The 27,147-nt window shown below is 54.2% G+C and overlaps 1 protein-coding gene across 3 annotated transcripts in view; it reads right to left on the bottom strand.

Annotated features, from left to right (window-relative positions):
* Window positions 1–707: 707 nt before the first annotated feature.
* Window positions 708–27,147, bottom strand: part of VAV2 (vav guanine nucleotide exchange factor 2) — a 223,811-nt gene continuing 197,371 nt past the window's right edge. Inside the window, exons 16-30 of one of the 3 annotated variants that reach the window (XM_055270455.2) lie at window positions 26,793–26,807; window positions 25,332–25,441; window positions 23,867–23,968; window positions 23,060–23,148; window positions 20,276–20,292; window positions 19,506–19,527; window positions 18,347–18,474; window positions 17,009–17,083; window positions 15,644–15,696; window positions 14,551–14,667; window positions 10,834–10,921; window positions 9,253–9,376; window positions 8,297–8,383; window positions 7,308–7,462; window positions 708–2,921 (exon numbers count right to left, since the gene is read on the bottom strand). In XM_055270455.2, the coding sequence (XP_055126430.1) occupies window positions 2,874–2,921; window positions 7,308–7,462; window positions 8,297–8,383; window positions 9,253–9,376; window positions 10,834–10,921; window positions 14,551–14,667; window positions 15,644–15,696; window positions 17,009–17,083; window positions 18,347–18,474; window positions 19,506–19,527; window positions 20,276–20,292; window positions 23,060–23,148; window positions 23,867–23,968; window positions 25,332–25,441; window positions 26,793–26,807 (1,230 nt within the window). In that variant the 3' untranslated portion in view covers window positions 708–2,873. The remainder of the gene's footprint in view (window positions 2,922–7,307; window positions 7,463–8,296; window positions 8,384–9,252; window positions 9,377–10,833; window positions 10,922–14,550; window positions 14,668–15,643; window positions 15,697–17,008; window positions 17,084–18,346; window positions 18,475–19,505; window positions 19,528–20,275; window positions 20,293–23,059; window positions 23,149–23,866; window positions 23,969–25,331; window positions 25,442–26,792; window positions 26,808–27,147) is intronic. The other 2 variants (XM_055270456.2, XM_055270457.2) reach the window with 2 other exon arrangements.

The following is a 27,147-nucleotide window of genomic DNA, read 5'->3' as shown; positions in this document are numbered from 1 at the left end:
CTGCCTCTGGACGGTCCTCCATGAGGGGAAGGAGAAATAAATCTCTCATTTTCTATTTTGGTTTTCTCTATCATACACCACAGAACCCACCAAAATGGAGAGTTTTTTTTTTTTCTTAGATTCAGAGTCTTGCTCTGTTGCCCAGGCTGGAGTACAGTGGTGCAATCACAGCTCACTGCAGCCTCGACCTCCTGGGCTCAAGCGGTCCTCCCACCTCACCCTCCCAAGAAGCTGGGACCACAGATGTGCACCACCATATGTCCAACTATTAAAAAAAAAAATGTTGTAGAGACAGGGTCTCGCCATGTTGCCCAGGCTGGTCTCAACTTTCTGGGCTCAAGCCATCCTCTCACCTCAGCCTCCCAGAGTGCTAGAATGACAGGTGTGTGCCACTGCACTGAGGCTACTTTTATCTTCAATATACATGTAAAGAAACAGGGGCTTAGGAGGTACCCAAGCGATGGGGCAGGAATTAGAATCCCATTTGTATGCCCAATGCCACCTGGAGAATTCCAGGGCACCGCACGGGAAACCCACGGTGCTGTGCCAGCCGGGAGGTGGCCATGGCACCATTACCTCCATATCTCTCAGACCCTGCTGAAGATGGGCCACCCTGAGATCTAAGCACCCCAGTCAGACAGACCCTGCTGGACTTAGGTGGAAGAATCCAGCCATTCCCTCCTCCCCTGGCACGAAAGGCTGACGACTCCCGCAGAAAAGAACTCAGGTTTATTTGCAAGTAAAAACCATGGTCTCAAAAAAACCCATTGGCAAGTGTACAGTTTGTGTCCATTTGGGGTTGCCGCCAACTGCGGGGGCCCCCAGATCCCTGACCCGCATGCATCGGGCTCCCACATGTTCACAGCTAATCTCAGGCCCCTGCAGTTTAGCCCCCTGCAGGGGACACCCCGTCTCCTGCTGAAAACCATCGGACTCTCAGGCTGCACCCAGCCCTCCAACCTTACTGCCTTAGTGCAGTGCAAAAACCAAACCAGACCAAATACAAATCTCAAAACAAACAAACAAACAAACACAAAACAAAAAAAATTCACAAAAACCAGGGTTCTAAATTATTTTTCTCAGTGTCCTTTGTGATCATGATGACTTATTTGTCAACAAACTAAAATATACATCATTTTCTTGCTATTATAAAATCTCTTATTATTCACAGATATATAATGGGAGATTTGGAGGAAATAATTACAAACATTTTTCCCCTTAAAAAACAAACAAGCCAAACAAAACACAAACAAAACAAAAACCCCAAACCAAAACACAAGGCCTTTCTGACGACAGTAAACACAGGGGCTGCTGGCTTCCTCCCCGCCATCTTTGGCGCCTGCCGGGCCGCAGGGCGCAAAGTGCTGGGTGTACCCCGACACGGAGGCCCCAGGGTGCTCTCTCCCAGGCCGACTCTTTGCTTCCCCTGCCCTGCCTCCACCTCCCCTCATTTCCCAAGCCTTTGTCGGGGGCCCCTCTCTCCCCCTGCCGCTCCCCATCCCCATGACTCCTCCCGCCTCTTCCCTACACCCCAGAGGCCACAAGGCCAACCTCAGAAAGAGCCTCTAGGTCCCCAGTGCCACCCACAGCAGGGACCAGCCTCTCCAACACCCAACCTGGGCCGGGCACCTCCCACAGGCTGTGCAGCTGGCCAGAGGGAGAAGGGGCTACAGGAAGCCCAGGTCTCAACAGAGGCTTTGGCAAGGAGCTGGGAGGGAGACACCGTTACCAGGTTTCATGCAATATCAGGGTAGAGAAACCAGGGTCTGGCTAACCCAGCCAGAGGTCAAAGGCCGGGAGTTGTGGCTGGGGGAGGTAATGGGGTAGAGCCACCCCCAAGAGCACTTATTTTGAGTTGCCCAAGGCCCAGTTTGTAGGCTGCAGGGGCCCTTGAAAGGAAGCCCTGCCAGGGGCTGGAACCAACCTCTCGTGCCAAGGCTGGGCAGACCCTCAGGGACCACCCTGCAGGAGAGCAGAGGGGCCTCCTGGAGAGGGACCCGGCAGGGATCTAGAGAGGGGAAATCCCTGTTTTCTTCCCTGCCCATTTCAGGGTTTTTACAAAAGATGTACTGACCTGGCAGTGGGGCCAGGCAGACACCTTCCCAGGACTCCAGAAAGGGCCTCTCAGAGAGGGCAGGAAACGGTACCGCTGACCGGGGAGCAGGGTTGGAATTTCATCATTCCAAAGGCCCCTTCCAAGAGAGGGGCCTGCCCTGTGGGGTCTGGGTGTGCCCCTGGCATGGAGGGGAGTGGGGGAGTCAGGGAAGTCTGGGGAGCCAGAGTGGCTGCAGAGGGCGACCACAGTGCTCTCTCCTCCTGCGCCCTAGCGCAGTGGGGCAAGTGGGCCCACAGTGAACAGCCTGGCTCTGGTCCCGTCTGCCTCCCGAGGCCTGACACCTCCCCCTGGGAGCAGCAGGAAAAGACAGGCAAGGCTGAGTCCAGGGCCTGAGCAGAGGGGCTGGGGGCAGGTCCCCTCTGCTGTCCCTAGCCCTTCCTGGGACAGCATCTGCTGTTCAAACCTAGGCTCCTGAACGCCATCTCAGTTGGACGGGGGCAGGCGATGGGCTTCTGGCCTCAACTGCCACCCAGAGCCTGGCTCGCAGCGCTGCTGGTGCCCCCTCCTCTGCGCTCTGGGTGGGGCTAGACCAGGTTTCCTCTATGTACAATAGCATACCCAGTGATGGGTCGCCGAGGGCAGGCTGACAGTGAAACGGTTCGAGTTTAGGATTCTCAACACCCTCCCTATCCCTGTGGGTGGTGGAAGACTGGGAGGTTGGTATTTCCCCTCTGAGTCACAGAGGAGCTAGAGACAGACTTCAGGGCTGGAGTGACTCTCTCAAGAAAATCTGCGAGTCTTGTCCACGTTCCTGCCATCACTGGATGCCCTCCTCTTCTACGTACGTTGAAGGAAACCAGCCAATCTGAAAAAGATGGCAAGATCGTGTCTGTGTGTGTGTGTGTGTGTGTAAGCAGGTGTGTGCATGTCTGTGTTGGGGTGGGGGCAAGTAGAGACTCATGAAGATGGGGGCCCTTCGGAAGTCCAGAGTTCTCAGAAGGACCTGGTGGAACCATTGCCTGGGAATAAGAGCAAACCAGAAAAACACCACCCTTGGCCAGTCTAAGATAATCTGCCCACTCTCCAGCTGCCAGTCAGAAAAAAAGCAAATCCTCCTTAGGAAAAGAACATCACCCAGAACAACTACAGTTTTTTCTTAATACACAAGCTTGGCATTCAGTCAGGACCAAACGACAAAAACCAACAGAAAAAGCAGGTAGTAGAAATCAACCCACAGGTACTGAGGTCATCTGTCAGGGCAGATAAATAACTCTAATTCGTATGTTTAAGAAAATGGATGAAAAGGCAGACAATTTTACCAGAGAACCTAAATCAGAAATCAAATAGAAATCCTAGAAATGAAAAATACAATGAATGAAATGAAGAATCCAATAGAGGGATTTAGACAAAGCAGAAGAGAAGACAAACTGTAAGATAGGTCACTAAAAAGTGACTAGATAGAAAACCAGAGAGAAAAAAGGATGAAAAACACATAAAATTGTGGAAATAATATAAGGCCACGGTAAAAAGTTCTAACATCCATGTGAATGAAGTCCTACAAGGAGAAAAGAGAGAAAACGCAACAGGCACGCTGTCTGCAGATACTATTCTGGCTGAGAAATTTCCAAAAGTGATGGATATCAAGCCACAGGTTCAGAAAAATCTCTGCAAATCCTAAGCAAAATAAATAAAGAGAAAATCACACCTAGGCACATTATGGTAAAATGAACTCAAAACTTCAAAATGAACTTAAAATGAACTCAAAACTTCAAATGAACTTCAAAATTGAACTCAAAACAACTCCTCACAAAATGGAACTAGGTCTCCTTGGAAAAATGACTGATTCCTGGGGGAGAATGAATAAGTACAGGAGAAAAGAAGGTTTTCCTTACAGTAGAATGCCAACTAATATCTACAGATAATCAAAAAAATCACTATTTTTCAGCCATAATAGAAATAATAGAATAGATAAAATTCATCAAGGGAAGATAAAACTAGTACATGAAAGTTTGAAGAGGAATAGGATATTTACCTAACCTCAAAGTATTACCCTGAAAATTACTTGCTAATTACAGTCAACAGTAACTTCACCACAAAAGAACATAGCAAATATAATCTCAAACACATGACCAAAGTTAATATCACAAATAATGAGACAAACTGGCATAATTCATCTCCTAACAGGACACTACGGCACTGAGAAAGTGCCAACGTCCCCACTGTGGTGTTGCCAATGGAACCTCAATCTAATCATGAAGAAACATCAAACAAACCTAAATTGAGAGATATCCTATAAAAATAGTTGGCTCAAAACTCTTCAAAAATGTAAAAGTCATGTAAGGCAGAGAAAGGCTGAGGAATATTCCAGATTAAAGACAGTTAAGGATCATAGCAAGTCAATGCAATTCATGATCCTGGATTGGATCCAGGACTAGGAGAGAAGAGCTAGAGAAGACATGATTGGGATGACTGGTAAGATTTGAATATGGACAGTGGATTAGATAATTGTATCTATATCAAAGGGGAATGTCCTTGGTCTTAGGAAATACTTAGGGGTAAAGAAATACCATTTCTGCAATTTACTCTCAAATGAGTTAGAGAGAAATAGACAAACATACACACACACAGTGCAAATGATAAAGCAAATAGGGCAAAACATTCACAATTGGTAAATCTGGGCAGGTTACTGACACTTTTAAGTTGAAATTTTACGTTTGAAATTTTGTTTCAAAATTATAAGTTACAAACATTTTACAATGTGAATATTTAAAAAGAAAGTGAATAAGGATGGTTTTAGATTCAAAAGAAACTGAGAATTCATTAATAGCAGATACACTTTAAAAAATATGAAAGAGAAGGGATGTCGAGCAGCAGGGAAATGGTGTTGGGTGGAAATACGATAATGCAGGAGGAAATGGGGAGCCCTGGGAAAGGTAAACAGGGGGTGAATCTAAATAAGCACAACTGCCCAAAACAAAAACAATGTCAAATGGTATTTCTAGTTCTAGATTCCTGAGGAATCGCCACACTGTCTTCCACAATAGTTGAACTAGTTTACAGTCCCATCAACAGTGTAAAAGTGTTCCTATTTCTCCACATCCTCTCCAGTGTATGTTTATTGTGGCACTACTCACAATAGCAAAGACTTGGAACCAACCCAAATGTCCAACAATGATAGACTGGATTAAGAAAATGTGGCACATATACACCATGGAATACTATGCAGCCATAAAAAATGATGCGTTCATGTCCTTTGTAGGGACATGGATGAAGCTGGCAACCATCATTCTCAGCAAACTATCGCAAGAACAAAAAACCAAACACCACATGTTCTCACTCATAGGTGGGAACTGAACAATGAGAACATTTGGACACAGGAAGGGGAACATCACATACTGGGGCCTGTTGTGGGGTGGGGGGAGGGGGAAGGGATAGCATTAGGAGATACACCTAATGTAAATTAAGTTAGTTAATGGGTGCAGCACACCAACATGGCACATGTATACACATGTAACAAACCTGCACGTTGTACACATGTACCCTAGAACTTAAAGTATAATAAAAAGAAATATATATATATAAAATAAAAACAAAAAAACAAAAACAATGTCTTCTAAGGTTTGAATATATATAGAATTAAGATACATGACGACACTTGCACAAAAGTTGGGAGGAAAATGGATACAATCAAAAGTTGCAAGGTCCTTCCTTGCATTGTCTGGGAAATAGTAAAAAAAGTACTCATTTAAGGTAATGTCTAGTTTAAGGTTACCACTTAAGAAAAAAAGTGTGTAACTAACAAACCAATGTAGCGCAGGGGAAGTAGAATTAAAAATATATTGATTAATTCAAAAGTAGGCAGGAAAGAAGAAAAAAGGAGTAGATGTGACAACTAGAAAATAAAGTTAGATAATTTAAACCCAAACAGCTCAGTAATTACATTAAATGTAAATGGACTATATATGCCTATTAAAAGCCAAAGACTGTCAGATCAGACTGGCTTCCCCAACTATTTATAAGAGATCCATTTTAAATGTAAGGAAATAGAAAAGTTTAAGTAGCATGAAAGAAAATAGTATGCCACACAAAGCAGTAATCCCAAGAAAGCTGGTGTCACAACAGCAGATCAAGGAGACTACAGCAAGAATAAATGCCAGAGAAAAGAAGAGACGTTTCATAATGGTAACAAGGTCAAATTGACAGGAATTATCCAGTAATACTCAAACTAGTTGTTCTAAAACTTAATGCTGTATAGAAAATACCTGGATCTGGGAAAGGGCCCAGGTATGCGCTTATTAAATTACAGCTTCAGGCACTTTTAATGCCAATCACACAAGGACCACTTTGAGAACCAGTGGTCCCAGCCCCCTAGGTGGGCTACCTAAGCCTCAGTAGCCTTGACACTTCTGCAGGGCAGTTGGGTAAAAAATGGATCAGACTTGAGGGCCTGCAAGGGGCAGACTGATAGGTAAAGGCAGAGCGGCTCTGGCCACTGGACAATGGAAGGGTCAGCACTGGGAGCCAAGGTTAACTGGCTGGCCCTCTGAAGCCCCGTGCACCTGCCCTGTGCAGCTTGCAGCTCACAGAGAGAGCTGGGCATTTTCTAATTGGTGGCACAGGGAGCTCTGGTGCTTGGATGGATAGGTACTGAGAGACATGGGTCAAAGCTAGAGGTCCAGATGGGGTGTTGGGATGAAGAGGCCATGGACTTATGCAGAATCTTAGGGTGGTCAGGGCACTCTTAGGCCCACCTGGCACTTGGGAAAGTGTGAAGGGACTGGGGTGGGTAGGGACACAGTGTGTCCCAACTGCCTCACCAGGGCATAGATGGGGACTTAGAGAATGGCAGGAGGAGCCCAGCAAGGACACCGTGTCCTCCTCAGTGTTGTGACCTCCCTTCCTGCAAACAGAGCTTGGGGACTTGCAAGTCATTTGGCGAGTTAAGCTATGAGGGCAGCCCAGAATAAAAATGCAACAGGGTCGGGGGGTATCCTAGGAGCCTGGATCCACATCAGACCTCTGTAGCCGATTCCTGGCTGTGTGACCTTGGGTTGGTGGTAAACATCTGGAGCCTCGGTTTCCCCCTGTGAATGCCAACCTTCTGGGCTGCTGTGAGGATGAGGGAGATTGCAGAGGGTGTCTGGGACAGGGCCTGGGGTGTGGACGTAGCTGTGGTGCTCGTCTGCCTGAGCCCGACCAGGTGGGGACTGCAGCGAGGCCAGCCCTGCACCTTCAGGATGGGGCCACTCACCCGTCCGTTGGTCTCGCCCTTCCACCAGCCTTGGTCTCCGCCGATGCGGCTGTAGATCCTCACCACGTCACCCTCCCGCAGCGAAAGCTCCCTCATGTCTCGGGCGGCAAAGTTGTACCTGGCCACAGCCGTGCCGATGACGCGGGGCGTGAACACTGTTGAGGGAGATGGGCAGCGTCATACAGCTGCAGGAGGAGCCCAAACCAGTGATCCAGGAGGCCCTTGGGCCAAGCTGGGTCTCTCCCCTGGTGCCCAGAACCCTGCTCTGTACCCAGAGAGGAAGGATGTCAAGCAGAAAGGCTCTGGAGGGACACACTGGCCTTCAATCCCAGGGCCCCTTGCCCTCTGGGTCTGGGGACACAGCACATCCAAGTCCCTACAACGAGGACGTTCTTAGGGACAAGAGCAGGTGCCCAGGCTTTGACCATCATCATTCCAGTGGTCCCCCAGTTCCAGAGCCCAAATCCAACCAGAAACCCAGTGGAACCAGCTTGGCCCAGATGCAGAATCCTGATAGACTGGTGATAATGACCATGGCTGAGGGTGAAACACACACAGCTGCTAGGAAGGGACTTTGACTCTGGCAGCCAAAAGCCATGAGGTCAGGGCTGACTGAAACCCCCTCCTCCCTGCACCCAGGTCCCACAGCTCCTCCTCGTGGCCACCTGCTTTCTGCTACCAGAGGCAAAGCTCTTGATGAACAAGGAGGAATGACAGTGGACGGGGCTGGGGAAGTGGCCATCAGGGTGGGCGTGTCCACAGGGGGTGGGTGGTGACAAGGGCGGGGCCAAGCCTGACTTGTCCTCAGGTGCCCACAGCAGCCTCTGCCGGGCCTCCCCAGCCCCTTCCTCCCCTCCACCCAGCGCCAGACTGCGGACAACTGTGGCCACATCAGGCAGGGCTGTGGGGCCAGCGGGCAGCTCCGTGCTGGGTCTCCCAAGGCAGATGCCACAGGCCCAGTCCCCCCACGCCCTGGGGAGCAGCGGTACCTGACCAGAAGGGAGCGGAGGGGCCCTGAGAAGCAAAGCTGAGGCCCTGAGGACTGAGAAAAGAAAAGTTGTAGGAAGCACAGGAAGCTGCAAAGAGGCGAGAGAGAACGTGAGGCGGGCAGCAGGGCATCCACGCACAGTCACGGTGGGCACAGCTACAGGCCGGGGGGCATGGGGTGGGGCAGGCCCTTTGGCAGGAGAGGCCCTACAGGGGGACAAAGGAGGCAGGGGGCAGCACGGGTTGTCAAGCCCCACCCCGGCACAGGTGCTGCTCGGCCACACCTGAGCTACCCTGGAGCCACTCTCTGCATCTGTGTCCTCCAGAGCAAATTGGGACCACCTCCTCTCATGCCCTCGCCTGGCACCCAGCAGGTGCTAAGGCCAGCTGTTCCTCTCCTGTCCAGCTCGGCCTGTGTGGGACCCATGGCCCTGCAGGTCCCTGCAGGCTGGAGGATGTAGGGTGAGTCTGCACAGAGTCCTGAGCGGGAAGCCGCATGTTCGGGGCCTGTCCCTGCCCCTGATTCCATGTAGCCTTCCCTGTTCTGAGCTGTGGAGTCCGATCTGCAAACAGGCTGCATCTCACAGAGGAGGCCCAGGGGCTGGGCATAGGGAGGTATCTGGGAACAGGTGGGCCTGCCCTTTTCCCTCCCACCAGTGACAGCTCCATGCACAGGGGTCTCTGCCTGGACCTGGCCCCTCCAACCCCCACTGGTCTCTGGGTGAGGGAGCCAAGACACAGAGCAGCAATTCTAAGCAGGTGCAGAGTCCCCGCCTGTCACATGGCCCAGGAGATGCCACACGATAGCATCTGTGATGGCTGGGGGAGGGGCCGGGGCTGTGTTCCCAGGGTGGGACTCCTTGCCTGGGTCTGTAAGGGCAGGATCTGGGCCCTGGGAAGTGGGCCAGGGCAGACCCCTCTGAGGAGTGCTGGTGTGCCGGCTAGGCTGGGGCGTTACCTGGGGACCGGCTGGAAGCCCTGGAGGCCGAGCGTTCCCGGGACTTGTAGGGGTACTTGAGTGTGGTATCCAGCTGCTTGAAGCTCTCCTTGAGTGAGTGGCACTGGTAGTACTCCACCAACTCCTGCAGGGCGTACACACTCACTGACAGCTGCTGCCACCTCCAGGAAGTCCTCCCCCAGTGACCTGGCCTCCCTCTCCCACCTCCTGGTTCATGTGGGGGAGACTAGCCTCCTGGACTCCTCAGAACTCCCCACTTCCCCCAAGACCATAGTGGGTGGTCAGTACCTTGAAGGTACCAGCAATTCCCCCAAATGTTTCTGGAAAAAATAATCTGCAAAAGATGCCAAGGCTGACCAGCAAGGACGCTGACCGCAACAGCCTTTATAATGGAAAAAAATGGAAACACTCTGTACCCAGCACTTGGGGCAAGCTTCTAGAAATAACAGGATCTCCAAGTGACAGAGAGCCATGCGGCCAACAGCCAGGCAAAGATTCATTAATGGTGAATGTTTGTGGCCTTGAAAAGTCGGCTAAAAATCAGCTGGGGTATTGCCAGCATTATTATTTATATAATATAAACCAGACCTAAGCTGTGTGTAGAGAGGTCCTGAGGACTCACTGAGATGTGAACATTGGTTTCTGCTTTTGTTTTTTCTGGAGGTGGGGATGGGATTATGTTTTTTTTTTTTTTTTTTTTTTTTGAGACAGAGTCTCACTCTGTCACCCAGGCTGGAGTGCAGTGGCGCAATCTCGGCTCACTGCAATCTCCACCTCCTGGGTACAAACAATTCTCGTGCCTCAGCCTCCCAAGTAGCAGGGACTACAGGTGTGTGCCACCATGCCCGGCTAATTTTTGTATTTTTTGTAGACATGGGGTTTTGCCATGTTGGCCAGGCTGGTCTCGAACTCCTGACCTCAAGTGATTCACCCACCTCGGCCTCCCAAAGTGCAGGGATTATAGGCATGAGCCACTATGCTCAGCCCGAGATTATGGATTTCTGCTTGACCTTGTGCTTTTCTGTGGCCATAGCGGGGAAGCTAAGAGCTTGGGGGCTCTAATCAGGAGTTCTCAATATACACAACTTTTGTAATTAAGAAAAAAAAATGTAGGCATAACTTTAAAATCATGTCAAGGACTATGCCTCTAACTGCATTCCGGCTGGGACGGAGGGTGGAGGTGAGTCAGAGAAGAAGCTGTTTGAAGCCATACATGTGTAACAGGGCTACCCAGCCAGGCCCCACCTGGAAGCCCCACTGGACGTCAGTTTCTGCTCTCGCAGGAGGATGCGCACGAGAGGAATCTGGGGCTGCTGGTGGCCTGGGCTGCCCCCACCCCACCCCTGCACTGTTTACCAGGGTCAACCACCTTGCTCAGGCTTTGGAGGTCAGAAGTCCCAATTCAGAAGGCTGTGACATAGCTCTAGCTGTCCTAGTGCCTTAAAAACCAATTCCCTAAATCTTTCCCACTCTGAGAAGATTCAATCCTCACAGGAAACATGGCTACTCGCTCAGGGCCGGGAGGAAGCACCTGTCCCCTGTGGCTGGGGTGGGAGCCGGCCGGAGCCGGGAGTCACCTACCAGGAGGCTGTCGAATTTCTTGGCCTCTGTGATGTGGATCCAGTTGTCCTTCTCCACGACCTTGATGTGCTTCACCTCGTCGTTGAACCTGGGCAAACACATGGTCCCAGTGGTCGCTGCATGAGGGCCACATGGCCCCGGCAGTCACCAGATGAGGGTCACACAGCCCCGGCGGTCACCACATGAGGGCCACACGGCCCCGGCAGTCACCACATGAGGGTCACACGGCCCCGGCGGTCACCACATGAGGGCCACACGGCCCCGGCGGTCACCACATGAGGGCCACACGGCCCCGGCGGTCACCACATGAGGGTCACATGGCCCCGGCGGTCACCACATGAGGGCCACACGGCCCCGGCAGTCACCACATGAGGGCCACACGGCCCCGGAGGTCGCCACATGAGGGTCACACGGCCCCGGCGGTCACCACATGAGGGCCACACAGCCCCGGCAGTCACTGCTTGAGGGCCACATGGTCCCGGCGGTCACCACATGAGGGCCACACGGCCCCGGCAGTCACTGCTTGAGGGCCACATGGTCCCAGCGGTCACCACATGAGGGCCACACGGCCCCGGCCCCCTTGGCAGCCAGGCTCATTCTGTGTTTGCTGCAGCAAAGCCCCTCGTCCCCGGCCCCTAGGGCCACTCCCTGTCAGCCCTGTCCTACCCCAGCCCTTCGGGCCACCAGCCCCACACAGCTCCTGCCACCTGCCTGCCTGCCCTCCTTGCTTGTTTGGGGCCCGGAACCCCTGGCTGCTCAGCTCCCCGCCTCTCCTGGCCTCCAGCCCTGCTGAGGCCTCCTGTCCTGGGCTTCTGCTCATTTGCTTTTTGGCACCAGGAGCCTCTCCTCCTCCCTGTGGAGCAGCCGAGCCCAGCCCTGACATCCCCTGACATCCTTCCCTGCATGTCCACTTGGCTGGCAAGGCCTCAGGCCTGCTCCTCAGAGGTGCCGAGAGCAAGCCTGTCTGGGCCTCGGCACCGGCTGCTGCCCCTGCCACTCACCTCCTTCTGTCCTCAAGGTCCCCTTATGTCCTCAGGTCTCAATTCAAATGTGACCTTACAGAGGAGCCCCCATATCCCTCCCCTGAATGCCACCCACCCCCTTGCCAGACACAGACATCACAAGAAAACTACAGCCCAATGTCCCTAATGACTATGGATGCAGAAATCCTTAGCAAGCAGCTGGCAAACCAAATCTCTCTCCCATACAGTCAGGTGGTGTTTAACCAGGGAGACCTGTCCTGAGAGATGTAGGCAGGGGCTTCCATCACTGTACGAACGCCATAGAGTGCACTTATATAAGCCTGGATGGCATCCCCTACTGCACATCCCACACCTAGGCTGGACGGCAGAGCCTACCGCACACCCTATACCTAAGCTGAATAGTGGAGCCTACTGCACGCCCCACACCTAGGCTGGATGGCGGAGCCTACCACACACCCCACACCTAGGCTGGATGGTAGAGCCTACCGCACACCCCACACCTAGGCTGGATGGCAGCCTACCGCACACCCCACACCTAGGCTGGATGGCAGAGCCTACCGCACACCCCATACCTAGGCTGGATGGCGGAGCCTACCGCACACCCCACACCTAGGCTGGACGGCGGAGCCTACTGCACACCCCACACCTAGGCTGGACGGCAGAGCCTACCGCACACCCTATACCTAGGCTGGATGGCGGAGCCTACCGCACACCCCACACCTAGGCTGGACAGCGGAGCCTACTGCACACCCCACACCTAGGCTGGACGGCAGAGCCTACTGCACACCCCACACCTAGGCTGGACGGCAGAGCCTACTGCACACCCCACACCTAGGCTGGACGGCAGAGCCTACTGCACACCCTATACCTAGGCTGGATGGCGAAGCCTACTGCACACCCCACACCTAGGCTGGACAGCGGAGCCTACTGCACACCCCACACCTAGGCTGGACGGCAGAGCCTACTGCACACCCCACACCTAGGCTGGACGGCGGAGCCTATTGCTCCCGGGCTACAGACCTACTGAATACTGTAGGCAGCTGTACCATGAGGTCAACCTAGAAAAGGTATGGTAAAAACACAGTAGAAAAGATAAAAAACAGGACAGCTGTATGGGGCACTTATCATGACTGGAACTTGCAGGACTGGAAGTTGCTCTGGGTGAGCTGGAGAGTGGTAAGTGAATGTGAAGGCCTAGGACATTGCTGTGCACCACTGTAGACTTTATCAACGCTGGACACTGAGGCTACACTACATTTATTTTTAAAACATTCTTTCTTCAATCGTAAATTAACCTTAGCTTACCGTCACTCTTTTACTTTATGAACTTCTTAATTTTTGTTAACTTTTTGAATCTTGGGTAATAATGCTTAGCTTAAAACACAAACATATTATACAGCTATACAAAAATATTTTATTTCTTTGTATCCTTATTCTATAAGCTTTCCTGTTTTTTTCTTTGTTGTTGTTTTTACTCCTACGACAACAATGCCTTCTTCTGGAATGTCTCCTGAAGGACTTGCCTGAGGCTGTTTTACAATTAAGTATTTTTTTGATGAGTAGGAGTATGCTCTAAAATAAAAAGCACTGTATAGTGAATCCATAAACCAGTCACACATTCACGTATTACAATGATCACATACTATGTATGTGCAGAATTGTTTGTGCTACGCTTCTATATGACTGGCAGCACTGCAGGTTTGTTTGCACCAGCATAACCATGCTCACCTGAGTAATGGGCTGCGCTGTGATGTCACCAGGCCATGGGAACTTTTCAGCTCCGTTATAATCTTATGGGACCACCACCACATATGGGGTCCCTCACAGACTGGAATGTCATTATGTGGCCCATGACTGTATTTATCTACATAAACCAGACACATAGCAAGGACTCCACACCACAACCCAGTGGGACATTCCAGGAATGCAAGGTTGGTTTAACATCTGGAAGTCAGCTAATGTAATAAACAGTCATTAAACAAACGGTGGCCTGGCTGCCTGGTCCTCTGTGAGGCCTGCATACAGCACCCATCTTGTTTCTCCCTGGATTTAATGTGTGCCATGAGTGTGTGCACCCCACCCCCAGCTCCTGGTCGGCAAGGCCCATCTTAGCCTCCTGCAGGCCAGGCACATAGAAGGCTTTCTGAACTTCTTTCAGGTGGGCAATGTCCCACCAGCTCAGTGCTTGGTGGGCTCCAGCCCATCAGGGTCTGTCTCTTGGAGAGTTAACTGCAGCCCCACAAGGAGGCAGCTCCCAGGGAGAGGGCATAGGGCAGGAGGATGCCCAGACTCTGCCAAAGCCACAAGGCAGCAGTAGTCACAGGAGACGCCCTCCTAGGCCCCCGGCTGCCTTACAGCAGCATGACAGGTCCATTCTCTCAATCTGTGGGGCTGCTGGGAAATCCCTGAGCTCATACAGCATCTCACCCACCCACTTGTACCTGAACTTATCTGCTTCCTGTAACCCAGGAATGTCCAACCCAGCCCACAGGGCAGCCAGGATTGATGTAAACATGGACCATCTGTGCATGCCAGGGTTTCAGGCCCTGCCCAGCACACCTGTAGAGACCCCCTGACCCCTCAGCACCGCTTTCATCTCAATAATGTCCTCACTTGGGCAACAGATGACATGTCCACCCCAACCCCACGAGCTCAGGACGTGGAGAGGATGGTGGTCTCCACTTCAGAACAGCATTGGGGTATGGGTCTCCTTGAGCCCAGAGCCGCCACTTACTTGATGCTTATTGCAAAACGCTCAGCCTCGGCAGGCCGCTCCCTGATCAGGTAGGTCCCGCTGGCGTGGGACTTGAGCAGGTTGTCCGTCTGCTGCCTCTCCATGTTACCTGCAAACCTGCAGGAGGGGGCCAGGAAGAAACGAGAGCCGCAGTGAGGACAGTGTCTGAGGGGTGCCCAGCCCTCCGTGCATGGCAGGCCACATGAAATACTCTGCAGTCCTCATCTGAGAGCTCATCTCCTAATGAACCCAAGAGAACAGGCTGGGTCCCTATGAGCGGGGCACCACTGTGAGTGGGGTCTGGCATCTGACTCTGTCTACGGTGGGATACAGGGAGGCTCAGGACAGATCTTGAGAGGGGTAAAATAGAGGGGTGACTGTGGCCGCCAGCCAGCCCCACATGCTGTCTTCTGCTCTACAGACCCCGAGGGCCTGCCAGAGGAGTTCAGAGTATTCAGTAGATCCAATTTCTTTCCTAAAATATATTTTCACTATTTTAAAAGCAGTAAAGGCATAACTGCTTCTGTGGATTTTTTTGGTAACACATTGGAGGCTGCCAACATCTATGTCAGTTGAATTTTGAACAGATTTTGAAATGAAGCTCTTCCTGCCGCCTGTACTGCAATGACGCCCACCCTGAGAGGGCAAGGCAAGCTCCCTCCCAAAATCTGCTGCCACATTGTCAGGAGAGTTGGGACTTCTGTGATTTCAAACAGCCTCACTGTTCCCACCAAGCAACTGTATTATCAGTAAGTGGATTACACCTGTGACCTTAAATATACCACTTTTATATCGTGCAGATAAAATTTAAAAAGGGTTTAATTCCCTGAAATAGCTGAGCCAGTTGAGCTGTTTTAGAGATGGTTAACAACTGCCTACAGGAGAAGGACTCCCCCAGGCTCCTGGAGAGTTACAGCCCAGGAGGGAGAAGGCATTTGGGAGCCACTGGGCTCAGTGCTCTGGAGATGGCAAGAGGCAGCCTGGGGCCTCCACCCTGCCGGGCCGCTCACAGGCACCACCCAGACCCAGCGGGCATGCCCCCATAACAAAGAGGCCACCAGATGCCCATGTCTGCAGCCCACGATCCACTCACCAGGGGTATGCAGTGTAGTCGATCTCCCGGGATGGCGGTCGGCTGATGGGCGGCTGGCGGCAGAGCACGAGAGTGTTAACGTCCCCCCAGGGCCACCCACAGAGCAGGGCTCAGAGGGGGTTGCTGTCAGTGACCTAACCCCCAGGCCCAGCATTGGCTAGCCTGGATGGGATCGTCTGTGGACTTAGCCCCAGCGCCCCTGGCCTGGGAGGTGCCCAAGGGCAGTGGCCAGGACAACCTCATCTCTGAGTAGACGGCCCGCAGGTCTGATGGAACAGATGTTGGCATTAGCCACCAGCTAACACTGACTTGATCCCCTGGGAGAGCAAGGACCGAAAGGTGCGGGCAGTTCTCAGCCAGTGGATGTGAGCACACCCACAGCCAAAGCTCCCTGCTCCAGAGGTCTGGAAACCCCGGGGTGGGGGTCTGGTGGTGGCCACACTCAGGCAGGTGCTGCCGCTCCAGTGAGCAGGTAGGGCTCCCTCCCTGGCTAGAGCCCCCCACCCTGGCCTCACTGGGCCACAGGCTGGGCAGAGCCTCAGAGACTACCTCTTCCCTCGCACCCTGTTCACCATGCAGATGGGGAAACTGAGGCCTGGGAAGGGAAGGAACCTGAACCAGGCCACCTAGTGAGTTCATGACCCTTGTCCTCCCCTGCTGCCTGGTCCCCTTGGTCACGCAAAGCGCCCTAAGTGCTGAGCACTTGCCCTTCAGCAGAGGTAGCACACAGGCTGACGGGACTGGGGCTGCGCTGGGGGACACCGGGGCTGCTGCAGTGGGGTTGGGAACCCACCCCTGCACCTTCAGAGGTTCCACGCTCTGACTCTGAGCTGTCCTTTCGGGGTGGAGGTGGGGAAACTCATTTACTCAAGCCTGCCTGCTGCCTTTCGTCACAGAGCCGAGAATTCGCTCCATACCCCTCGGATGAAAGAAATGCCATATTGCCTTTGTTTGAAATAGCAGAAAGTCTAGCTTTGAAGCCTTATGGTTGAGGGGAGCCTTTTTTCTCTCTAAGGCTGCGTAATAGTCCAAGAGAACTTATAGAGTCCCCGAAATCTGGTGAAAGGCAGCTGGCTGGTCTCCACCTCATTACAGCTGCTGCAGAGATGCCTGTTTTGGTGTTTCTAAAACCACAACGAAACGACGCCGGATCGGCTGAGCCCTTTAAACAGAAGAGAGCGTGCTGCCCCACAGCCCCCCACCCATCTTCTCTCTGGGCTCCAGCTCCAGGAAGCAGCTCACAGCAGCCTAAATTTAGCAAGGACACCCCAAACAAGCCAAAAATGTCCACGTGAGGAGGCAGCTCCCAGAACCCTCAGCTCCCAGGCCACCGTGCTCCAGAAGCTTCTGTGGGAAAGGACTCACCCTTCCATCCACAGGGCAGGGCTTCACAGATGAGCTGGGGAAATACCCTGACTTCCTGGTTTGCACCAGACGACCCTGGCAGAGGAAAGAGATGGTTAGGACAAGGCGGCCGAGCCTGGCCTAGGGGAGTGTGGGGCCATTTAGACGGACTCAGCGTATGCCAATCCCGCTCCTGGAGGGTGGGAGAGCCAACGTCTTCTTTCCCAACTTCAGCTGACCCGGCAGCCTGTTAGGGCAGGGAGGTGCAGGGCGTCCCTCCCTAGACATGAGAGCACTAAGACCTGGCACAGCAGCAAAGCACCTCTGCAAGGCCCCCCAAGAAGCTGGCAGCCCTGGTCATACCCAGGGAGGGACAGAGCAGGAGTGAGGCTCTGCATAGCGCAGACGGCCTTTTGCACCCTCTGAACCTCCTGTTACATGAATGTAGGGTCTGGTACAAGAAATCCATCACCGAGAATGGACTGATAACGACCATGACAAAATGACCACAGCATCATTGTAACCTGAACATTAACAAACATTCAGCTCTAATGTCAGCTCCCGCGGGAGGCTGCCTTGCTGGGCTAAGTGCCCTCGAGGCCCCGTGGCGCTCTGCTGACCTGAGGGTCTTGGGGCTCCCTTGAGCACTGGGGCTTGGTAGAGGAGCCCAGGAGTGGGTGTGTGAGTCCTTGGCTCACATGCCCAGGTGCCAGCATGCTCAAGGACATGGGGTCTCAGCGTGTCAGGAGAAGGGCAAATGCTCCCAGAACCCTTTACAGCCCAGCCATCTGCTGAAGGTGGCGATGAACACCCACAAAGGTCTCCACTCTGTGGGCCTTGGAAACAGAGCAGCACATTCCTGGCTCAGAACCATAAACCACATCAGGATGACGCCATCTGTGCCCACCTGGGGAAGGAGCGAACCTGCCCGCTCACCCCATGATCATGCGAAGATTGCTGACCTGAACTGACGTAGGGTGGGGAGGAGGGTGGGCATGGTGTGGCCAGGGCAGAAGCCTGGGAAGGGCCTATGGGATACAACAGAGGCAGGAAGGACAGGGGCCAATGGAGAAAGGCCTTGGGTGCCAGGGCAGGAGGGCCTCTCCCGGGAAGGGACACTGCATCGCCTACCGTGTGAAAGCAAACACCTGGAGAGCCCAGGCTAAGGTTCCCAAGAACGCAGAACCGGAGCACTGAGGCGGGAGAGGCCTTGCCAGCTGCCCTGTGCCTCCTCCTCCCTGGTGGTCTCTCACCCCTCTGCCTCTGCCTGGGGATGTGCAGGACTTTATGCTTCTGCCCCGGGGAGCAGGGAGGAGCCGGAGCCAGAGACCCTTGACCCTCCCGGGCCCCAGGACCCACCTCCCACCACGGAGACTCAGGTTCGCCCCTCAGCAGCTCAAGCACATCGCCTGTCTGGAAGGTCAGCACAGGCTTCCCGGGAGGGGCTGGAGTGCCATGGTAATTCTGCACGGCCACCATCTTGGGACCTGCAAAGGACAGGACAGCTCACTCGGTGACTCAGCAGCTCACTCGGTGACGGACTCGGCCCCAGCCCGCAGCCCACCCCATCACTGAGCTCGGTCTCCCCCAGCACACACAGCCCTGTGCCTGCATCTCCCCTCCCTAAATCCTTTCCATAAGCCTCGTGTCTTTTTGATAAATATCATAAGTAAATTATTTATGCAATAAACAGATTCAGGGGTCATCATGGAACAGCAACTTATTTTCAGATGGCACTTTGTGTTTTCTTCCAAACACCCTTCAGATCTGTGGCCCACAGGCAGCTGTGCGGGGCAGAAGACGGGGGATCCCTCGTGTCAGAGACAGGTGACGGGTCAGCAGGCCCAGCAGCTTGCCCAAGGCCACAGAGCTCACAGAGGTGCTCTGGGCCTGAAATGGGGGTCCTGGCTGTGCCCCCAGGGAATGTGGAGGCTGCTCTTAGACAAGCCTTGCTCTGACCCAGCCCTGCCTGTAGCTCTCAAGGAGCCCACGGCTCTCCCAGCCCAGCTCCCACCTGGCCCCAGCAGCAGCGGCATTTTTCATCTTTTGTCCTCTGCCGATGAGGGTGAGGCTGAACTGAGCACTGCCTGGACTGCACTCAAGTTTGCAGAGAACACGATGCTTTCTATGCTGTGTCTAAAACCACGTTTCCATTAAGCAACCCGCAGCAAGGCAGGAAGGGGACGGAGGACGTGGTGGGAGGATGGCAGCGCCTTTTGATCTCAGGTCTCTGGCTGCAGTTTGGTGCCCCTCCCCGGCTAGAAGGCCCATGCTCCTCTGCAGGCTGGGTCCTGTCCCCACAGCCTGGTGCTGCCTTATCAGAAACAGAGCCAACTCCCAAGGAGATGCCATGGAGGCTGCAGAGGCAGGAGGGAGGGGCCCCAGGCAGCAGCATCCAGGAGCCTGGAGCGTCTGGTGGCTGGGCAGACCTGGCCATCACCACACCCAGGCCCTGGCTCAGCTCCCAGGTGACGGCTGACATGGGTGATAGCAGAGGGCCCAGGTCCAGAAGACCCACCTGCTCCCGCTCCGGAGGCGTCCTGTGAGGACAAGGACAGAACACAGTGATGAGGGAAGGCTGCTCTTTGACTGTGGCCCATGCACCGACCCAACCCGCTCCCTGTCCCCACTCGTTCCTAGATAGAGGGGTCAAGGCAGGAGCAAGGGAGGAGAGGGACACTGTTCCCTATGTGACTCCCCCACCCTGGCAATATACGCCACCTCTGTGCACCTCCACTCCTGGAAGGTCTGTGCCCTTCCCTCTCCCACTCCTTACCACAGGTCCCCACCTCCTCCAGGAAGCCTGCCCTGACCACCCACTCTGAGCCTGGGCTTTGTGGTGTCCATCTGGGACACACAGTGCCAAATACGACTAAGTTTCCATCCTCCCTGAAGGCTGGTTCATGTGGATCCCACAGTTCAAGGGGCACACGAAGCCCCTGGAAGTGACTCCATCCCATCAGCTAAACAGACGGCTCTGAGTCAACTGGGGGACTCGGGGGCAGAAGGGCTGGTGCAGGTCCCAGAGCTGTACCCATAGCCATGAGCAGCCACTGGGCAAGGGAATGGAGGGGCAGCTGGGATAGGAAGACACCGCTGGGGACCCTAGGAGGACTCTACTGACACCTACGAAGGAAAGCAGAGGCCTCTTGTAACCGAAAGTGGCTCATCCAAGCCGGTGTGGCCCCAGGAGTGGTGAGAGGCAGACAACTGGGTCTTTCTGGCTCTGGGCACACCGGGCTGTGGCGGGGGCAGGGCAGAGGGAGGGGAAACACTCTGGGGACTTACCAGATCTGCAGGAGAAGCTGGAAAGGAAGCAGGTCAGGTGTTAGAGGGGAGGCCATTGACGCCAAGTCCCCGTGCAGCTCTCACTCACACCGACCCGAGCCTCGGGGCCGAGCTTAAGGCGGTAAGTGAGCCAAGCTACAAAGCAGTCTGTTTTGGACGTGGATTGTGGACACGCAGGTCTGAGCTCATGGCTGTGAAAGCCTCTCAGTTACTTCTGGCAGCAAATTCTGAGCTCTGGCTTTAGGGGGCCCATGGGAGAACTTGGACCGGGTAATAGACCTGAGCTGGCAAAAAGGTTGTCCCACCTGGGCCACCTCTTTTGAATGGCGGCAGCTGCCTGGATCATGGGGTGGTACCTGGCACTCAAAGGGGAGATTTCCACAATCGCTTAGTGATGCCTGCTGGGGCAAGTGATGAGGAAGCATTGGTACGCATGCTACCTGCCACAATCGCTTAGTGATGCCTGCTGGGGCAAGTGACAAGGAGCCATTGGTACGCATGCTACCTGCCTGCCATCCTCAGCTCAGACACCCAGGTGCCAACACGCTCAAGAACACAAGACCTTAGGTGCCAGGAGGAGAGTCAATGTTCCCAAGACCCTTTAGGGCCCAGCCATCCGCCAAGCTGGCTGCCACCCACCACCAGAGGAGGCAAGGAACCCAACAGCTCACACACACGGCTGACATGACCTCCACACCACCCAGCACTCACAGCGCAGATGGCTCTGGGCAGACAGAGGTATCCACAGACACCAGAGAACAGGTTCCAGCTCAGTGGGCAGGGGTCGGGGTGGGGGCAGCTGGACAGCAGCAATGACTGTGCCTGATGAGGGCTTCCCACAGGCAAGGCTCTCAGGAAAGGTGAGCATCTCTCCAGGACATCTCAGCCCCCATGGGCAGCAAACAGCTAAACCAGCCTCGGCAGAGCCCAGGGGTGAAGGCTACAATGGTCAAAGGAACACTGCCCAGAGCCAAACCCCAGAGCAAAGGTAGAAGCCTGGATCAGAGGGAAGGCCACTTGGACATTCTTAAGGGAAAAATGGCTACCTGTGGCAAGGACAGCGTCTCCCATCAGAGGGATGAGGAGGGGGGCAAGGACATAGGCCCCTGGGGAGAATGGAGCTGGTGCCAGCCAGGGCGCTGCCAGGACATGGGAGAATGCAGACAGCAATGCTGGCTTCCAAAAGACCTGCAGTTGCCTATCTGGTGGGACCCCAACTATGCATACTAAGAAAAATTCAAAACCATACAGAGACGGGGTGGGTGGGCGTGCACATCTGCAGAAAGCAGGACAGTGCTCAGGGCCTCGTGGCAGCTGGCTTTGCCTGGGGATAGGAGTAGTTTTTCTCTCCCCCTTTAAACTTCTCTACATTTTCCAAATTTTCTGTGGAAAATCAGTAATTAATAATCAGGGGAGAAAAACAGAAAAATTACAAAAAAAGAGAAAACTTGGAAGGAAATATACCAAAATATTGCCTTTCATCATTTCTAGGTAAGTTCACGGGTGATACTTCTTTAAAATTCCATTTCTTTTTTTTTCTCCAAATTTTTGATAAGTAAATGTATTACTTTTAGGATCAGAAAAAGAAAAAAAAGATTCTAAGTAGCTGCAGCCAGTCGTCTGGGGACATGCAGCCACGAGAGGGCAGTATTGAAAAGCCGAAAAGCTGCATTCAGGCCACAGGCTGCCTGTGGAATCCCCCAGCACTAACTCCAGGGGCTGTGGGATCCTGTGCACAGCTGGGGGACTGTATTGGGCCTGCGGTGGGGACAAGGGGGTCTGGGCTGACCTTCTGGCCCTCTCCCCAGGTTAGGGTACTGGGCTGGCACTCACAGTAAATGGTGAATTAACTATTGATCTAAAGTCACAGCGCAAAATGTATTCTGGGCAATGGTGTCTCCGGGTGACAAGCTGGCTTGACTTGTTTTTCTGCCTTAAGACACTTCCAGGAGGCCCAAGGAGACAAGACCCAGAGACTCGGCCTGGGGCCACCAGGGGCTCTTTGTTGAATGGAAGCTCTGCTAATAAGTGTAGACAAATCGCTGAAAGTTTCAAGCCCCAGTTTCTGGGGCTGATGATGGAGGTGACATCCCGATGTCTGAGGCCTCTCAGGAGAGAACCGTCTCAGGCTTTGCACCGCTGTCCAGCTGCCCTGAGCTGGGCACAACCCCAAATGTATGCCCCCGACCCAAGATGCTTCCGAGGAGCCTCCAGGGGGCATCCCTGCCTCTGCCCACTGCCAGCCTGGCTCAATCCTCTCCCCTCCCTGAGTCTCAAGCTTCCCTAAATGGGCATGAACAGAAGGGAACCACTGTTAAGTGCCAGGTGTGTACGCGTGCATGTGCGTGTGTGTCTGAACCATTTACTAACATGGCTATAGCTACTGATGGCCAGGCCTCACCCGCTGGAGAACCCAGGGTGACCGGTGTTTCTGTGAAGAGAAACCTCCATGCACCTGTTGAGAATGTTCTGTGCCATGTTTGGGGGTGGAGATTCTAGAAGCTTCCTCCTGGAGTGGGGCAGGGGATGCAGGAGATGGGGAGGGGTCCCCAAGTACCCCCATTAGGAGAGAGGGCTTAGAATGGAATTCATCCCGGCTGTGTCTCCTGGTAAGTGTGTGACGTGTGGCAGGTGTCTGGTGTCTGCCCCGGGGCACATGAGCACTGGTGTCCTCATCTGGTCGCTGCCCCATGGGAGACGGTGCCCGAGGCCCAGTACCCAGGTAGTAGAGGGCAGAAGTGAGTGGGCGTGGCCAGGGACTGGGGTGTGTGGGGGGGTACTCACTGAACTTGCAGGGAGGTATCACTTCCAGGCACTCCTTGTGTGCCCCGACGCCACACTTGGTACACATGTATCCCTGGTAGAAGGTGCCCCTGCACAGGGGAGGGCAGGAGGTGAGGTCGAGGCTGCGGCCGGCTCCTCCTGCCTCTCTGCCAAGGTAAGGCCCTTGTCCCCACCCAGGCTCACCTGGCTGGCTGTCTCCCAGCACACACATCCCTCCTAGCCCTGAGTATCCAGGACCCTCTCTTACCAGGCAGCCTGACACCTGCTTTCCCCTACCTCCGCCAGCCTGCCTCCCTGCCCCACACAGCATCCTGGGCACCCAGGAACAATCACCTCCTGGCTAGATCTGAAACTCCAAGGGCTTGGCCAGGCCTCTTTTTTTTTTTTTGGAGACAGGGTCTCACTCCGTCACCCAGGCTGGAGCGCAGTGGTGACATCACAGCTCACTGGAGGCTCAATCTCCAGGGCTTATTCAATTCTCCCACATCAGCCTCCCAAGTAGCTGGGGCCACAGGTGCAGGCCAACATGCCTGGCTGACTTTTGTGTTTTTTGTACAGACAGAGTTTTGCCATGTTGCCAAGCTGGTCTTCAACTACTGGGCTCAAGTGATTCGCCTGCCTCAGCCTCCCAAAGTGCTGGGACTTGCGCCACCATGCCTGGCACGGGCCTGACTCTTGTGGGGCATACTCCCTTAACCCCTCAGGGCCTCCCACAGGGAACATAGGATAGATAGAACACTAGGCTCTCTCGGGGGCCTGGGGTGGGTGTGGAGTGAGGTGAGGGCTGTAGAAGGGGGTTTCCCACACCTGAGGAACATTTTGCAGGCTTTGCAGTTGGTGGTCTTGTCAAACGTGTACATCTGGAAACTGTGGTGGTTGGCATTGGCTTTGTCTGGCTTGATGTTTGACCTGGCGGGAGGGAAAGAGAGCAGACGCTACACCCACTAGATTCCCCGAGCCCCGTCATGTGGCCATCCTGGGAACCAGCTGGGCTCCGGACCCAAGCTGTGCAGAATCCGAGAGGGCCTGGACTCCAAGCCTGGCTCTGCCCCCAACATGGGACAGACTCGGGGCCCAGACTCCCTGCTGGTAGAAGGCAGGTCAGAGAGGAAGCTTTAACACTGCTGCACTGGCCTGAGAGAACCTTCCAGGTGGGGGCGGTGGTCTAAGGTCCTGACTGGGATTGGATGTGGGCAGGTGTGGGCATTTGTTAAAACTCAGAAAACATATACTTAAGATTTGTTTGCTTCATTGGATATAAGCTTGAAATTTCAGAAGCTAAACAAATATTGGGCCCCCTGAGGTACTTAGGGGGCCTGCACTGGTGTGCAATTCACTTTGACACAGACCCGCTGTTGGATGGCTGGGGTGGGGTGGGGTGGGGTGATGCGGATGGCGGCGGTGTGGTGAGAAGACGGCTATTCACCATGATGTCGCTTCAGCTTCCATGAACACTTGAACTTTTCCACAATAGGATGTTGGGGAGAAAATTACAGGCCATGGAAAGTGAGTGGCCGAAGAGAAGATGCCCCAGGCCTCCCCCACAGAGCCTGGGTGCAAACCAGCTGGCTGCATCTATTCCCACAAGCCAGGCCCGGGCCCTGCTGTGTCCAATTGTTCCCTTTCGATCCTCCCAAAAAGGCCAGAACACAGGCCTTCCCCTCTCCATTTCACCAGAGGAAACGGTCAGAGAGGTGAGCGCACCTGCCCGCAGGCCCCAGCGCACCTGCCCGCAGAGCTCAAGCACAGACAACCCTGCTGGCCCTCCAGGGTCCGTGTTCCGGGAACCCGCTCATCGTCTGTCTCTGTTTCACATATCTAGGATATGAATCCTCTTGGATTTCATGGAAAAATAGTTCTGTGGCTTCAAAAACAGGTGCCAAGCCACCAGCCCATAAGACCCTGAACACTGGGGTCACCAGGAATCCTCTGGCATCATGGCCACTCCCAGCCGGTCACTGCTCTGTGGGCCAGGCGTGCCAGGCTCAGCCTCAAGGGTGGGATGGCTCATTCCAGCAGGACAGCAGAGCCTGCCTGGGACAGGCTGTGGCAGAGGGAGAGCCCTCTCACTCTGGATCGATTGTTAAAGAGGATGTCGCTGATTCAGGCTGGTGTCCCAGGGGTGACGGAGGTTGTCTGTGTCCTTGACGTTCCAACTTTGCCTCCCACCGCCCCTGGTCTGAGAGGAACCACAGACACAATCCACCTGGGCTTCCACTCCCCCGTACAACTCATCTGCGCGGGACCTGGGGGCTGCCGCCCTGGAACTCACATGGCCATCTCAAACTGCTCCATCCACTTCCTCTTCATATCTTCTGTTTTGCAGAAAAACTGGAAGCCCTGCTTTCCTTGAAGGTGAATTAGGTAGAAGCCGTAGGACCACTGCGGGGGGGAGAGGGGCCATGCTTGCAACAGACACGGCGTCAGACATCCTGGCACATGTCCACGTGTACTCTTGCTTGTGCAGTATGTGCGCGTGTGTATATGCATACATGCACAGGTGCCTGTGCCTGTGTGAACACATGTTCTCACGTGTGTACCTGCACTCTTGCCCACGCTGTATGTGCACACATGTGCCTCTGTATGCATGCATGCATGCATAGCTGTGTGCCCATACTCTCACGTGAGAATACATACGCACTTGTGCCTTCACCTCTGCATGCATGCTAGTGTGCTCCTGTGTGCATGGGTGTGCACCTGTGCCTGCACGCGTGTCTATGCGTGTGCACCTGTGCCTGAGTGTGCCCAGTGCTCCTGTGAGCATGTGCACGCACACACTTGTGTCTATCCCTGCAGGTACACGTGTCCTAACATGTATGATACGCGTGCACCCATGCTGTGTGTGCTCTCCTGTGGGTGCACACACATATGCATGGGCAGATCTGCGCTCCTGCCTGCGCCCGTGTGCAAGGATGCTCCACTGAGTTCGAGGATGCTCCACTGAGTGCATATGTAGATGCATGTTAAGTGGGGGCAGGACCCCAGGGAGGATGAGCGCAGGGCCCCACCCAGGGCCCCTCCACGAGGCCTGACCACTCAGTTTCACTTCCTAAATGTGATGCTATAAAAAACTCACTTCTCTGAAGTAGAACAGTAACAACAAAAAGGCAGGGAACAGCCATGGGCCTGGGGCACCCACCGCGAAGCCATCCCCCCCGAGCAACCCACAGCTGCCCCTTCCCTGCCTCCCCTTCGGCCACCCCATAGGCCTCGCCATCTCTCCAAGCTCTCGGACAAAGGGCTTTCAAAGTGGTCCAGAAGAAAGGGTTTGGCAGATAGGAGCCCACTGGGTTAGAAAAGATGGCGGGAAAGAGGAAGGAAGGGAGGGATGGAGAGGGGAAGGGTGGAGCGGGGATGGGAGGAGGAAAGAAACAAGGAAAGAGAGAGAGAGGAAAGGGGGAGGAAGAGGGAGGGAGGAGGGAGAGAACACAGAAAACAAAAAGGATGATGGAGAGCTGAAGAGAGACCAAGAAACCCCAGCCCCTGACCCCGAGCTCCAGGGACTGAGGGTCATGGGGTTTCCCTTCACACTGTCTCAGTGGGCAAGTCTTTGATCATGAATACAACTCATTACATCATCGGGAAAGGGAGAGGAGGACGAAGGACCAAGGAAACCCTGAGCCCAGCCCCTCAGGCCCCTGAGTCCCCTGGGTCCCCTGGCTCCGGGCAGAAGTGCCAGCACCAAGCTGGGATGATTGAGGCAGGTGGGAGGACCTGGGCGCTAAGTGCTTACCATTTTTCCGTGAGACTAGGAAGCATGAGGAGAGGAGAGGAAGGGGGAGACGATCAGTGAGAGGCTCGGCCCGGCCCTGTGGTGGGTGCCGCAGTGTGGGGGCGCCAGGAGCCCTGTCAGGTGGGACACCCCCCAGTGCCCAGGCTGGGGGTGGGGCCATCAGCGGGGAAAGGAATTTCTTCGCAGAGTGTTGGGTGCTGGTGGCAGGGACTGCCTCGTGGGCCCCAGTTATTTGTTTTGAGTATCAGGGCAGGGAGGGTCGCCCTCAATGGCTCATCCAGCCTGCACTCACTCGATGGGTCTGGACCAGGGCTACACTGCCAGCCCTGGAGGCCAGGGCCTGGATGTTCAGAAC

Source organism: Symphalangus syndactylus, chromosome 3 (assembly GCF_028878055.3).
Source record: "Symphalangus syndactylus isolate Jambi chromosome 3, NHGRI_mSymSyn1-v2.1_pri, whole genome shotgun sequence".
NCBI lineage: Eukaryota > Metazoa > Chordata > Mammalia > Primates > Hylobatidae > Symphalangus > Symphalangus syndactylus.
Note: the sequence above shows the minus strand (reverse complement) of the source record. Positions and strands in the feature narration are given on the sequence as shown.